Raw genomic sequence first — 16,111 nt, forward strand, 5'->3', positions numbered from 1 at the left:
AAGAGAGTGAGTAGACCCAGACACAGGCTGAGTCGGTGGAGCTAAATCTGGAGTGGAACCCGTGATGGCCAACCGCAGGGCTAAGCTGGGAGTGCAGGCCGAGCTCCTGGGAAGGCGATAGTGTGTTCCTTAAAATTAGACGCAACATTTCGTGTGTGGTTGGATTTCTTTTGCCACCACGTCACATCCTGTATCTTCCTTAAAGCACTGCATGCTCTCAGCTTGCAGGGTCGTATAAACAGTTTCCATTATCTGATCCCCAGTAACAGTAACAGGTTATATCAAGTGGACAAGAGAAGTGTGTAAAGTTTTGCAGATGGCTGTGGAGGATGAGAAGAGAGTGGGGTCCAACATTAAAATCTGCATGACCACAATGCCCATCTCATGAAGAAGATGCTCACAATGTGGCTCTCAGACTCATACCAGTTGCATCTAGCACCTAGGCCAGTAGTTCTCAACGTACAGGTCTCAACCCCTTTGCTATCAAAGCCAGAGACTCTAAGCAATAGGACCCAGGTGTCTCCTTTGCTATACCTTCTGGTTCATAAAAGAAAGTCTGAAGCCTGTCACCAAGAAGGAACCTGAATTCTTTGGAGAAAGGGCTACATGCACATTTAACACAGGTGAGCAGCCATTCTCTGTGTTCTTCAGGAGCAGCAGGCCAACTGCTTCACTGCTGCAAGACTGAGCTGTGGGAATTAACTTCTTGCCAGGAATGAGGACAGATGCTGTGGAAATGGGTTTACTGTAATCGCTGAAAATGATGATATCCCCAAAGCATGAGTAACCAAGAGGTGGGACAGTCCATATGAACACTGAAACGGGATTACTTGGATGGGAACTAACACATTTAATTCATGTGAATCTATTACAGTTGTTAATCACAAGATTCGAAGTGATGAGGCAGAGAGCAATCTATTCACACTTAACATCATCTGTATAAGACAAAAATCTCATATACCTGCTAAATGGAGACCTGACTTCATCAGTACATTGAAGCTACTACCAATCCTAGAACTCATTAAGTTCATGAGTCATATATATATATATATATGACATATATATAACTTAGAATAAATCTCACGAACTTAATGAGTATACACACACACACACACACACACACACACACACACACATATATATATATGAGTATACATAGTCTCTAAAATCCAACATATGTGTATGTTGGATTAGAATGAATACACACACACACACACACACACACACACACACACACACACACACATATATGTATATATATATATGTATATGTATATGTATATATATGTATATGTATATGTATATATATATATATGGTCTCTAACAGGTCTTCTTCCTCTTTCCCTAGTCTTAGGACACCCCTCCTCCAACTACTAAGACACTGAGTCTAAAATTTTCAAATATATACCTCAAATAAAATATTATTTAGTTACACTAGTTAACCTATCCCATCAGGCCTTGCCAACTCACACAGACACCCCACTTTTCTCTTTAAAAACTATTCCTGCAAAAATACATGCCATAAGTCTTTGTCCAATTCAGAAAAAGACCCCCAGTTACACACCAGAATAATAAATCTCCTTTGTGCTAATAATTTGGTGTCTGAGTTTGTTTTGTGCCAACTCTGAAATCCTATTACATGCACGCACACACGTGCACATGCACACATTTGTTTTTTGAGGCATAGCTACACAGTGAAACCCTATCTTTAAACAAAATTAAAAAGCAGTAATATCAACATAAACATTTTGCAGTTGTACTGGAGTTCAAAACTACTAAAAACCAGGAAAGGTTGCACTGATATAAAGACAAGATAAATAGATAAATTTTTAATGAAAAAAAGCCAAACACTAAAATTTTACTTAACACTTCATTCAGAAAAATTTAGAGTAAATAATTTGTATATAGAAGTTTCAGCATTGATTGTTTTAGTTCTCTTCAAAACAGAGCCTTGAAAAATGAATAATGTGTGACTATTCTTCCCAAAATATCAATAATCTTAATCAGTTTGCAAATGTTTCTCATATTATTTTCCAGATTAAACAACTTTATCTAAGTTTAAATATATGTGTTAATGCAGAACAAAGCTAGAGGCAAATGATAATTCCAAGGCTTCGATTTATTAATCCTGAACTTTGAAATATTTTACCTAATATTTTAAATGTTCTGCTTCTCAACTTTTTTAAATTACCAACATTTAGAGAGTAACAGAACTCACATTAGATAAATTGATGTTAAGTGTTAAAGGTTAGAAAATGATATTATTCTATCATTATATTTTAACAAAATATGATTTTAAAAAATGAACGATACTTTTTGTTTTATTTGCAAATACTATGAATGAAATGCCCCCTTATTACACACAACTGACACTTATTAGTTTCACAGTATAATAAAATAAGTCGTATGCCTACAATATAAAGCATAAAGGAAAAGCTACATTCATGAGTTGTTCGGTTTGAGATAAGGACTGGCTATAGAGTGCTGAGAAGCCTGGAGCTGATTGCAGCTGAGTCTGGATTTGAACTCATGAAAATCCTGTTGCCTATGCCTCCCATGTACTAGTGGCAAAAGGCTGACTTCAGATTAGAAACTATTTTAACAGGAGTTAACCTAATTTCATTAGTGGACTCCTGTCCAAACAATTATATCAATTATAAATTCACTGAAATATAAGAGATGCTGCCTGAAATAAAAGGTCATACGGGAATGATGTAAGGATGCCCACTGGCTTTCAACTTCACACAAAGGGTGGCCTGTCCAATAAGACTGTTTTAAGATACTATGCTCTCTAGGGTTTCTATGGCTGTGATGAAATGCCATGACCAAACTACAAATAGGATAGGAAAGGGTTTATTTGTCTTATACTTCCATATTTACATAGCCCATCACTAAAAGAAACCAGGACAGGAACTCAAACAGGGAAGGAACCTGAAGGCAAGAGCCAATACAGAGGCCATGGGATGGTGCTGCTCACATGCTTGCTCCCCATGCCTTGCTCAGTCTAATTTCTTACAGAACGCAGGACCACCAACCCAGGGATGGCACCACCCACAATGTGCTGTGCCCTCCCCCATTGATCACTAATTATGAAAATGCCCTACAAACCAATCTTATAGAGGCATTTTCTAAGTATCATTTCTCTCCTTCCAGATGACGCTTTCATCCCATTGATATAAGACTAACCAGTACAGATAATATAGGATGATGAGCCATACTTCCTAAACAGCACCTATTCTCAGCCATGAAGCTGTGTGTGGTACTTTAGTATAGTCTCCAGGGAAAATAACAAAATGGGCTCATCCTGTAACATGCATTAATGGGAAATCTTTCCCCTTACTTACCACTTTCATTCGACTCCAGAACAGCTAGAGCAAGATGGTGATCACACGTTGTCCTATGTATCATGAGGTTCTACCTCCTTCTCCTGAAAAACGAAACAGAAGTATATGTTAGAATATTCAAGTTCTTTGGCTCTTACTGAGAATCAATCAAGATTTATGTGTGCTCTACAAAAGGGATTGCATTACTTTAAAAAATAATAATATTGAATTTCAAAACTGGCTAGGGACAAGACACTTAGAGAGCTGAAAGAGGAAAATGGCAAGTTCATTGCTCCTGGACTCATTGGCCCCATAATGAGATGATGTCTCAAGACAAAATAGCAAAAGAAGGCACATAGCTCTGTGGCCAAGTTGCTTGCCTGCATAGGCAAAGCCCCAGGATCAGTCTCTAGTGGTTAAAAGTAAAAAAAGAAAAAATAATTACAAGTCACAAAATAAAAGGTAAAAAGAAAAAAAATAGACAACAAATTATACAATTTCTTTACATACAACAACTTAAAATCATTTTACCATAATGACTTAATACTTTCTACCTGGGGTATAGGTACCTTTACCTTTTACCGATCCCTTTATTATATTCTATATATTACAACTATGAATGGCCCATATCACAATTCCATCTTCCAAACAGATGCGTTATCATGAAGGCATCTATGTAGTAAGTACAATGGTAAAACTCTGTAAACATTTTGAGTATGTGTATGTGTGTGCACACATATGTGCAGGTATTCTCAGAAGCCAGGGTATGATGCTTAACCCCCGAGAGTTGAAATTACAGCTGGGTTCCAAAGTTTGGTCCTCTAGAAAAGAGGCTGAGCCATCTTTCCAGTCCCTGTGTACTCATTTAATAAGTGAAAGATTTGCAGATTGAGGCTTTCTATCAAGGAGATACTGAAAATCATTCTGTCCTAGGTAAAAACACAGTGTGACAGTCTAACAGCAGGGTCCTATTTTTGCAGGACTAAAGTAGCAAAATTAAACTGTTGTTGTTTTGTAAGACAGGTTTCTCTGTACAGCACTGTGTGTCCTGGACATCAGTCAGTCCACAAGGCTGGCCCCAAGCTCACAGAAATCTGCCTTCCTCAGCTGAATAGGCAAGAGTCAGCAGGAGGGACCAGGGCAAACAGGAAACACAGGAGGCGTTCTCCACTGTGCCTCTCTCAGCAAAGCAAAGATCAGCAAAACTTCGACACCAAGAAGCTGCCTCTCCCAACAAGCCCCAAGCTCCTCTCACAGTCTGATAAGTCCTGTTTACCCTCCCTCCAAACGTCACATGTCCTCCACGGGCCTGGCCCCACAATTTGTCTTGCCTCAGCATGTGAGTCTGACTTAGCAAAACTACATGTGATGTGTCAGCTGACATCCCTTTGCCAATCAGCCTGAGCCCATGGAAGAAGCAAGAAGCCACAGCACACCACCAAAAGTTTCTTGGTGCATTCAAAGAATCCTTTGTTACGTGTTCTTTCCCATGCTTGCTTTAACAAAGCATCCTTTCACTTTCATCAGCTTCATCAAAACCGTTCCCACTGCTACCATAACCATGTTTGGGAATATCAGAATGAAAGGTTTAGAAGTGGGTGGGGGGCAGTTTTGTAGCACTCACCGACTGAGATCAATCTAAATGTGAATTTGCAGAAAAATGTTATAATAGTACATCAGTAAAAACAAGATATTTCTTCTCACCGAAAGAGTATAATCAGGGCAAGAGAGATGGCTCAGCCGGATAAGAGCACTGAGTGCTCTTCCAGAGGTCTTGAGTTCAAATCCCAGCAACCACATGGTGGCTCACAACCATCTGTAATGGAATCTGATGCCCTCTTCCGTTGTGTCTCAAAACAGTTACAATGTACTTATATATAATAAATACATAAACAAATCTTAGAAAGAAAGAGTGTAATCTCTGCTGGTGTGTGAGTCATAACTTGGGATATGGGGCAAGCATTATTTCGAAGTCTGAACAAGCATTCATGAAGAAGGAACATCTTCACCTATAAAATCCACAGTGAATAATCCATAGAGAAGATTAATAAAATGCAAATAAGAAAAATCAGACAATAGCACATAACATGATAAAATCTTAATACTTAAAAGCTGTTTTATGTTTAATGGCTTAAGACAAAATACAGTTCAATAAGTTTGTTCGATAAATTTTAACTGACTTAGCAATGTGCTTAAAATACTCTCAAAAGCACCTGGATATAACATTGATCTGACACAAAACAATGTACATGTTAGAAAATTGATTCTTTAAAAAAAGCCGAAGAACAAGCCAACCATTTGCCCTGAACGTCTACCACCTCAAGAGTTTCATGAGACTCATGATAGCATAAAATGGAATGCATATGTACATGCATGTAGTTGTAGGAATAGCTACTTTTACTGCAATCTAATAAATTCATTGTTCATAAATGGAAAGAATGGCAAACAGCCCAAATTATCTTGTGGGTGTCCTTGCTGGTGAGTTGGTTGGTTTGTCTGTTTATTTAGACAGGGTTTTTCTATGCAGCTCCAGCTGGCCTAGAGCTCACAGTACAGCTGGGGTTAGCTTCAGATGACTCTCCTGCCTCTACCTGTTGAGAGATTGTAGCCACAATACACTATACCTATCGCTATTCGGGTTCCGTAGTAAGAGTTTTTCTCTGTACTATGGAATGTTCACTCTCAATGGTCCATTGAAAACAAAGAATCAACAATAGAAACCCCTTTGAACACAGGGACTTACTTTTCAGGTGTTCTACTGTAATTTCTTCCTTAGCACCCACTGCGTTAGAGTCCACTGTGTGACTCTTTTCCCGGAGTGCTTCAGTTGAGAGGTTTGCAAAAATGTGTCCAAAGCAGCCTGTGTTTTCTAAAAGATCAGGCACTTCTCCAGACACCAAAGCTGCACATATGTCCAACAGAACTGAACTTTGGAAGTTAAGTTTTCCACAAACGATTTTTCTTCTCAGCTTTAAATTTCCAGAGTGTAGTTTTTTACTAGCATGGCTCTTCCTTAAGAGGTACCTAGTGACATTTCTCCTCTTCATAGGTTTCTTCCTCTGTAGCCTTTGTTTGTTAGGGCTGTAATTAACATTTTCTTTTTTGTAATGATGTTCATTCAACAGTGAAGAGATGGTATGGCTCGGTAGTTTATGTGGGGCTTTTGTACATCCAGGAGCAGTAATTCCATCGAGATGAGATGAATCCTTAGGATGCATGGCAAGACCAGAGGCCACTAGCATATCTGTCACACTGTCATTCTCATGAACGACATCCAATTCCAATACTGATCCAAGACCATACCTCTTGACCTGAATAACAAATCCAGGTTTGCTTAGGAAATCTTGAAAAAACTGTCTGACTTTATTATTCCACAGTTTCCCTGTAGTGAGCAAAACACCATAGCTCAGCCTTGGCAAGTTCATACTTTTCTGAGGTACAGATTTAAGACTCATTGCTTCTGAATAAGGTACATGAACAGAAAGCCCATAGTCAATCAAAACGAGATGTAAAGATTGACTGGAAACTTTTGAAATTTTTGCTCTGCTCCACTCATCTTTCAAGTCACTTTTGAACAAGCAACTAGAACCAGGAATCACGTGCTCGGGAAGCAATGCTCGCCAGGGCTCTGGTTCATCTGAAAGGAAGGTAAAGAGGTAATTCATTACATCAAAGAAACCCTCAAACTGTACACAGAAGTCTGCAAGGTCGGGGACACCAGTGGCAGTGCTAGAATATCGCTTACCATTTTGGAGTGGCGCCCAAGCAGATGGCCGGACTGCACATGGTAACAAAAATGTCTGGGGCTCCAGACCACAAACAGTACCCAAAGGTGGCTGTTTTTTCTGTTCTTCCACTTGAGATGTGATTACATATGAATACCCCGAAAGCAGCACGCCTTCTACTAAAACGTCCTCTTCCCAAGTGTAGTCTAAATATTTCAGAGAAAAGATGCTCATTGCCAGATGAGCAAATAAACACCCAATGAACTCAGGGGTAGGATGTGTAAACCAAATCCATTTCCAAGGTACTCCTTGTTTTGGACTACTTATGATCTCACCACTAGGTACTGCGGCATCGGGCACTACTGTGGGCTGCGCATGTTTCTCATCCATCCACTGCTCAACTGCTTTGGGCTGGTACCACATTAAGTTTCTTTTAGATGCCGACGAGAATTTTAACCCCCTTTGGATATCACCCATTGATAATAAAGAAGAATTTTGATCTTCTGTAGTAATTACTAATGCTAAATCTGACCTTTTCTGATTTTCTGGTAACATTACATGAAATCCCCCAGTCTCTAAAATGTAAATCGTTTCATCTTGTTCAAGCTGTCCGTATCTCAACGATTCAGAAGGAATTTCACCCAGCTGTCGGTAGAATGGGTGAAAGAGCATGGAACCTCCACACACACCGACTCTTCCCATCTTCCTCCTGTTGGCTTCAAGGGTACCAACTTTGTGAGGGATGGCCTGGCATACCTGCAATGCTGTCTTCTGTCGTTTAGGAGATGGTGACCAACTCAGTAATTTCTTGATGACACATTTATCACCACAAGCTATATTTACTTCCCACTTCCGATCGTGGGTCTTCCAACTCTTACAAAAAGCTGTTCTGGTCATTACTCCTGAGGCAAAATATTCTGCTATTTTGCTTTTACATATTTCAATGGGTCCATCCCATCTTATCCTATGAAGAAAAGAACCAATTCCTGACTGGGGGATAGTTAAGAGTTCCATGTTTATTGAAAAGACTTTACATCCATTCACTATGGCAGTATGACCATGATCAAAAACTTCCACTTCAAAGGACCCTGCAGGCAGCACAACCTTAGTAAGGCCTCTGGACACGGCCTGGTCATTAGCATGTTCAGCGTGATCTCTCACCAGAGGGCTCAGACAGCTCCTGGTTTTCTGGCTACCTGCCTTTTCATTTAGAACATTGGTGGGTCCAATTGCTTCATTTCCATTCCTGATACATGCCATATGGAAATTGGCTGGATAATGGGCAGCAGGTGCAGACCCCGTAACCTGGGCACTCAAGTCAACATGGGGTTGAGGAATGTTTGTGCTCGGAGGTCTAATAAGGATCTGAAGGCTCTGAGAAGCTGATTGATTTAAATCTTTGGTAAATAATTTTGATACCCTCTGTTCTGAATTGGGGCCCATGTCACTGTCTTCAGGAATGCGTACAGACTCAGGGGCAAATTTTATATTTTTAAGTCTATCCTTTGAGGATTTCTTCACTTTGCTCTTTGGCATGGGTTCAACTTTACAACTAACTGACGATTTCAAACTCCCGCTGTGTATGCTTTGGGGACGCATTGATCGAGCTGTTTTGTTTGCAGAATGTGTTGCTAAGCTAGTTTTATTTATTGCATTGTGGCGACGGTTGCTTTCTGCGTTCTCTTTCAAAGAAGCAGCAAATACCTGATTTAACCTCTGATTCTTTCCCACACACCAGGCTTCTTTAGAATGCTTTTCTCCATAAACATTAAGTAGCAATTTTATCGCCTGATTTATATGTTGATACCCATCATATAAGTCTATACCAAGCTGCCCATCTGATTCCCTAGACAGTATTACAGCTTTTAATGGTTTCCCTAAGAAATTGTCTTTAAACCATCCATTGATTTCTCCTGGAATATCAATATCTCTAAGATCTGACAGAAAACACGGAATTGCTTGCATAGGTGTAAACAGCAGCTCGGGAAACTGGTCAGAAATGGCACACAGCTTACTTTCTTCGACCAATTGCTCATTCCCATAGTCCACAAAATAAACGCAAGTGTGAGTCGATGATGCTGTTGGCTTTACCAAGGCTCTATATGAGAGCCCGTCCTCTATGTACTGAGAGATGCACAGTCTCATTCTGTTCCAGTCATATTTGGAACACATTCTGAGATTAATCATCTCTGTGATTCTTGTCTCCAGCATCTCTAAATCTTTGTTGTTTCTACAAAGCTGGCAATAGAACCTCTGGGGACTATACACGTGAGATATATACACAGCTTCTTCACTTCCAATCTTTATATCAAAGGAAGAGTAGTAGTAACTATAAAGGCTGATTGAAAATGGGAGGGGCCTTGATAGTACTCTGTGGTGGGTGGAGCCACGGCGAAGGAGATATTCATTAGCACTGGTAAATGGTGATTTTAAATCCACTAAATTACATAAACATCTAGGGTGTATGAGGACTAAGGCATACACGATACAGGTAAGTAAGCCTCCACATGAAGAAATGAAATTTCCAAAGTCTCTGGATGCTTCTGCTGTCCAGTCTAGTAGTTTGCAAGTAATAGGTTCAACTAAATAGTTGAGACAGCATCTAAAAGCCTGGGCTTCTAAAGCAAGAAAATGTGGGTTGATAGCACAAAGGTCTTTAATTAACACTCGCTCTTGATTGCCATAGTCAACAAATATTAGTTCTACTTCTTGTTCTGATGCTTGAGTCAAAATGGCAGCCCTGTACCACTTCCCATCTCTGGAGTGCTTAGCAACACAAGCTACCTTCCCAGTCTGATATGGCTCTGGGTAGATGCTATAATAATCTTGGATTTGTTCCATCAACACCTTTAAATCTTCTAACTTACACTGAAGCTGGCATGAAAAGTCACCAGGGCCATGATAGTAGGAACAGTTGACTTGGAGAAGATTCCCTGGTTTGAACACATATTCCTTATAAGATTGTGATGAGTTGAGTTCAAAACCCAAGTTGAGGGAAACTTTTAAATCCAGGAACCTGCACAAAGATGAGATGTTTTCTCTCAGCTTATTGGAATGATGGCTCTCAGGCTCAGGTCTTCTGACTGGGACAACGGTTTTCTCATGAAATGTATTTAGCTTTAACACTAGACGGTCTCTTACAGATTTCTGGAGAGCCGACGCTACCTCTACAGGTTCTGCATATCTGGCTTGTAGCATCAGAGAGACAACATCAGTGTTCTCAGGAGCTTCGACATTCTGAATATTCACCATGTGCTTGTCATCTCTTTTTGCTATAACTTGAAGCAAAATTGCTTTGTTCAGAACGATATTTTTAAAATAATCTATTGCTGCCTTTATCCACACACCTGTCACTGGCGCTATGTATGCCAGTGAACAGCGCACGGCTAAGGGAGGCAACTCACAAAATTCTGGAAGCAAAACTTTTGCGTCAGAAAATGGTATGGAGTCAGTACTTCCATAGTCCAGGAGGTAAACATTAATCTGGTAGTCATTCATTTCGGTGACAATGGCTCGGTAGAAACACCTGTCCTTGCTGTATCTGGCACAACAGAATAGTCCGGGTCTGGGGTGTCTCAGAGTTAGTTCATTATTTTCAGGAACATTATAAAACTTATTCATAGTTCTCATTAAGTCTTGAAGTTTGTTCTGATACTTATTAATGCGTACCCAAAAATTCGATGGGTTCAGCACATTCACCACAAATGCTATGTAGGTAGAGCCAATCTCCACCTTTACAGTTTTATTAGGAAAAGCTGCTTTTAAGCCATTTTTTTTATTTAGCCCACCTGCCGACTGTTCAACGTCAACCGCAAAGCTGTCTGTCCCATAAGTGCCAGCATCACTCGAGGCTCTGGAAATGTCTGACTCAGATGCAGGACAACGTATCTGTGTTCCCCACGTCCTCGGCAGACACTTAGAGTTAGCTGCAGAATCTTGAGACTGTAAAGTCACGTAATACAGACATTCATCCTCACTGAACCAGTCGATGCCGGCATGCACTGCATGTCCCAAGAGGGCTTGCTTAAACACAGTCAGCTGTTGTTTCTTCGCTTCTTGGTCTGGGCTGTGCAAGTATGTCAGAGAGCAGGGATATGAGAACGGCGGTGCAAAGACAAAATCCTGCTTCAGTTTCTTCACGTAGATTGCGGGTACAGACTCAGTGCCGCCATAATCCATGAACCAAATTTTCACTTGATTATCCGGCAAGACCTGCTGGAGAATTCCTCTTTGCCACTTCCCGTTTGTCCCTTTAGCAACGCACAGGAGTCCAAAATTATCACATGCAGGGCCGGCTTCTTGGCCGCTAGTGTTGTAATGCAGATTCATACGCTCTGTCAGGTCTTCTAGCTCTGGAATCTGCTTAAGTGATTGACAGTAAAATTTACTGGGGCTCCGTGCAGATGACACTTTGATGCTGCCCAAACTCCCCACTGGTAAAGATGGCTGGAAATTATCTAAGACACGCTGACTATCAAGGGAAGTGCTCTTCCTACTTGATGGCAACTCGGGTCTTTTATGTTGTGGTAAGTTTGGTATTGGCTGAGGGATTTCCATTAAAGTTTCCACAACAAGACGAAATGTATCCCTGTCAATAAATCTTCCTAATTGTAATTCAAGAACCCCAGATATGACTTTGGGTGCCTCCAGAAGAATCATTTGAAGAGGCAAAATAGTTTGCATATTGCCTTTCAGCTGTATTCCTACGAGGGACTTAAAATAATTCAGAGCTTTGGGAGACCATTTCTCTCCAACCGGGAGGATGTTGGCAAAAATGCCAAACACGACTCTAGGAGGAAGCTCAAATAATTTTTTGCAAGCAGAGGCTACTCGCATACTATCAACAGTCAGCTCGTCTCCCCGGTCAATGAGCAGTACCGTGTAGACTTCGTTCTTCTTTCCCAGGACTCTTGCTCTCTGCCATTCTCCAGTCCCTTTTTCCTCCACCAGGCAAAACTCGTCGATGCCCACATTGTTCTTCACTTTGGGGGTATACTGTATTTCCCTCTGCAGTATGTGATAGTCGAACTGACACTCACTATTATTTTTGCCTTTAAATTTCACAAGAATATCCTTAGGGAGACACTCAGTATGCAAAACTGTCAGATCCATATCTAAAAGTGTTGGCGATAAAGATGTAGAATCCATTTGCTATAACAGAAAAATAAGTACAAATTAGTTTCTGATAGATGGCTATCAATATTACATAAACTTCACCCTATATAAAATTGGCAAGTAAATGTAAAACATTAAGATAATTCTATATCTGTTTTTACATTTATATGGAGGTGGAAGGGAGACATAAATGGAACTCAGAGGACAAACCGTAGGAGGTTGGTCTCTCCTACTATATAGGCTCTGGACATCAAACTCAGGTCATCAGGCTTGGTGGCTTGTGCTCTTATTCACTGAGCCATCTCACCAGCCCTCATGTTTTTTGTTTGTTTGTTTTGTTTTGTTTTGTTTATTATTCAAGCATGTTGTGAAAACTTGTGTGTGCTAGGCAAAATTCTGTTAATATAAACAAGATATAGCAAAGACAAACACTGGCACATTAGAACATTTTACAAAAAAATGACATAATGGGAACATGTAGATCATTATTGGAACACATAGAGGTAATTCTTACTTCTCAGAGAACTTAGCAAAGTTTTACTAGATAGTAGATGTGGAATAATGAGAAAAGCAAAGCAGATGCACTACTGACCCCATAGCCTGAGGAAAACAACCTTCCTAAAGGGCTTCTAATAACCAACAATTTAAAGGGCTACAAGAAGTAAACAAGGACAGATGGAAGTCAGAGAGGAGACAAAGTTTTCATTCTTTCTCTTATGTTAACTTGTGATACTTAGAATCTACCAGTATGCAGCCCCAGGATTATTCATTGATTAGGGATAATAAGCTCTGGCCTGTGTGTCACTAAGGTAGGATGATACTGAAAAGGCACTGAGGCCTGGGCATACCTAACACTGGTAGGCCCAGCCACAAATAGAAAAAATAAAATGAGCGATAACTTTGCTTATATTTTGAACACCAGATTTAGAGTTTTCTAAAAATAATAAAGTTAACATGCAGAAAGTTCAACATGCTCTTAGTGCTATAGTTTAAATTTGAAGTGTACTCCAAAGTGGCACATGTACCAAATACTATTATAATATGAATATCATGGTTTGGTCCTCAATTGGTATGGCCAGTCAATGGATACCCCATTCTTTGAGCAGCATGACACATTTACTTAGTATTTTAGAAGGAACCCAGCAGAACCCCTTTGTCAAATGTAAATATTAAGGATAGTATTAGCCAATCCAAGACAAAGACTCAAGAATACTGTAGGAACAGGTTCTTGAAACACTAGATACCTATCTCTCCAGACCATTTTCATTCCTTCAGGCAATCTAAGAGCTCTTAAAAACTTGTTTCATGGCACTGAAAAAAAAATAATTTAAGCCTGGTTTACCCAGAACAGATTGCTAAAGAATTACACTCCAACCCAGCGGGGAGTTTCCCTAAGAAATCAGAGAAAATCATCACAGTAGACAGACATACTGTTGCATGTACTTTACCTAAAGAGAGGGTTGTTTAGATTGAATACATGAAGATTCATGGGCAACAGCTAATGATTTCCAGAGGGCAGCAGGAATCCATAGGACAGTCTGGGAGATATATTACATAGGGGTGTGAAGAATTGGTTTGAAGATAAATTCTCAAATAATGATGCTTAACAAAGACCTACACTGTGAAATAAATTTTTAATTGTGTAAAAGCAAAATCTGACCTGTGGTTGTCAATTATCCATCTATACCTGCCTCTCCAAAGTTTGTTGAATGAGATCATGAATAAAGAGCCTGTGTCGTGGACAAAGGTACATATTCCTGCATCTACTGACCAACTAAAATTCAGAGAACACTCATGAAAAACATATAAGATAGCAGTTTAAAAGCAAATTAATTATTTTATGCATTAAATATCTGGGTCATTTCAAAACATAGTTTAAGACATTCTAGAACTGATACTCTAGCCCTGCAAGATTTCCAAAGAATATCACTCACTATGCTACTGGAAGTGTGTTGTGTTAACACAATTCAGACATCATATGCCACCTGAACCTCAAGTAATCATGTAGAATTTGACAAACTTGGTTTTGTTTCTAATCAAACACTAAATCTATACAATGAGAAGTTTAATTACATTGGGTCTTTTCAAATGTATTTTTCAGCAAAAAGTCATTTAAAAATAAAAATCTATAAAATGGACTCATTGATATTCTACTAATCTTAAGTTTATACAATTCAATTGTAAGATCATCGAATGAGATTATAATAATTCTAATAAATACAAGTTCACATAATGTGTCTTCATTATTGCATCCCATAACACAATATTGAAAACATGAAATGTATGCATCTCTAGTTGCCCATTTCCTTCTACAATTGTGTGACAATCAATACAGAAAGACACAAATAAAACATATGAGGGAAGCTAAACTCCATGCTCCATGAATTCATTAGATGGACTACTTTAAATCTTAGTACATATTTGAATATTTTTTGTTTTAAAAAGTTAATTGCATCTGTTTTTAATTAAATTCAAATTCATAGTATTTTAATAGTAAATACTCAAACTATCATAAGTATTCAAATCAAAGCATGGACATACTTGCATGTCTCAATTCTAACCAATCACACAGCAAGCCTTTGTTGAGTGTGTGTTTACCTAGAACCCCTGAGGTCTATCTATTGAAGAAAGAGTAAAAGTTAAAATCTATTCTTTTTTGCATCTCATGGACTTAATTTAAAAGGTTAAAGGAGCAAAGTATTTCAGTACATTAGATTAACTGATTTTTAAAATGAAATTTTTATTTTTCAGACTTCAAAACTGAAAGTCAAGATGTTGAGAAGCATAAGTCCAAGTTTTCTGATGTCTGCCCCCACAATATTATCACCCCCAGATTTACTGCTATGTTACAGAAACCACCAATTTTCAGAAAGAGTATGGAGGAGGAAGAAACAGAAGAGGAGAAGGAGGAGGAGGAGAAAGAGAAGAGGGGAAGAAGAAAGTTTAAAGTAAAAGGCAAACCAAAGCAAATAGGTTCAGTTTATTGATTTATCCTTTTTCAAGATGCTGGTGAGACTGCACAATAATCTGGCAAAGTCACTCTGTGTTAAATAATTCAGACTCAGAGTGGATATTCATAGCTGAGGTTCCTCCTCTAAACTTCTCTGTGTGTGTGTGTGTGTGTGTGTGTGTGTGTGTGTGTGTGTGTGTGTGTGTGGCATGTGTATACATATATATGCATGTATATATATATATATATATAATTTAATATATATTATATATTTAATATATAATAAATATATATTAAAATTGATTTCAAGTTTCTTGTTTTAAATTTAGTAGAAACAATTCAGTGTGCACTATTTCATCCTATGTATTTACCATTTAGGGCTTCATTTTGTGACTTTTTTATGGCAATTCTATCCTTAACAAAACATTTTTCAATATCTAAAGAAATATGTGGTCAGTGCTATTGGAGTAAAGGGGTCAGTGCCACTGGCATGTGGAGAGTAGAGGTCAACAGTGCTGCTAAACACCCAAGAGAAGAATCTCTATTACAAAACATATTATTCAGACTGTCCTAGCCTCCATCTGTGCCCAGAGCCACAGAGCCACCACACTGTCATCAAGACTCGTGGCCTGCCCACAAGGAGCTGATCACCCAGAAGAGATGCAGGAGCATTCTCCCTCCTGAGCCCATAGGTGAGCCCACACTCTCCACAGACTTTCTTGGGAGAGACCTCTGGAAACTCTCAGGGCACAAGTATCATCATGGTACTGCTTGAGTCTGTACCCTTCAAGCCTTCATCTGCACCCAGAGCTAGAGCTGGCCCATTTTCATTGGATCTCATATGGATGCCATATGGATCTGCCCATAGAGAGCTGAACACCTAGAAAAAATCTCCCTCCAGAGCCCACAGCCCACAGACCCACAAGAGAGACAAGCTCCATTCAGAGACGACAAGATAAACTAATGTCAAAGATGGCAAGAGGCAAGCACAAGACTCT

At 39.3% G+C, this 16,111-nt stretch overlaps 1 protein-coding gene across 1 annotated transcript in view; it reads right to left on the bottom strand.

The window, feature by feature from the left end:
- TDRD15 (tudor domain containing 15) overlaps positions 1–12,196 on the bottom strand; it is a gene marked incomplete at both ends in the record, with an annotated part of 94,221 nt that extends 82,025 nt beyond the window's left edge. The window contains one exon of the mRNA XM_080911679.1: positions 6,067–12,196. Coding sequence (XP_080767805.1) covers positions 6,067–12,196 — 6,130 coding nt within the window. The remainder of the gene's footprint in view (positions 1–6,066) is intronic.
- Positions 12,197–16,111: the final 3,915 nt, after the last annotated feature.

This window comes from Micromys minutus, assembly GCF_963924665.1.
Source record: "Micromys minutus genome assembly, chromosome: 1".
NCBI lineage: Eukaryota > Metazoa > Chordata > Mammalia > Rodentia > Muridae > Micromys > Micromys minutus.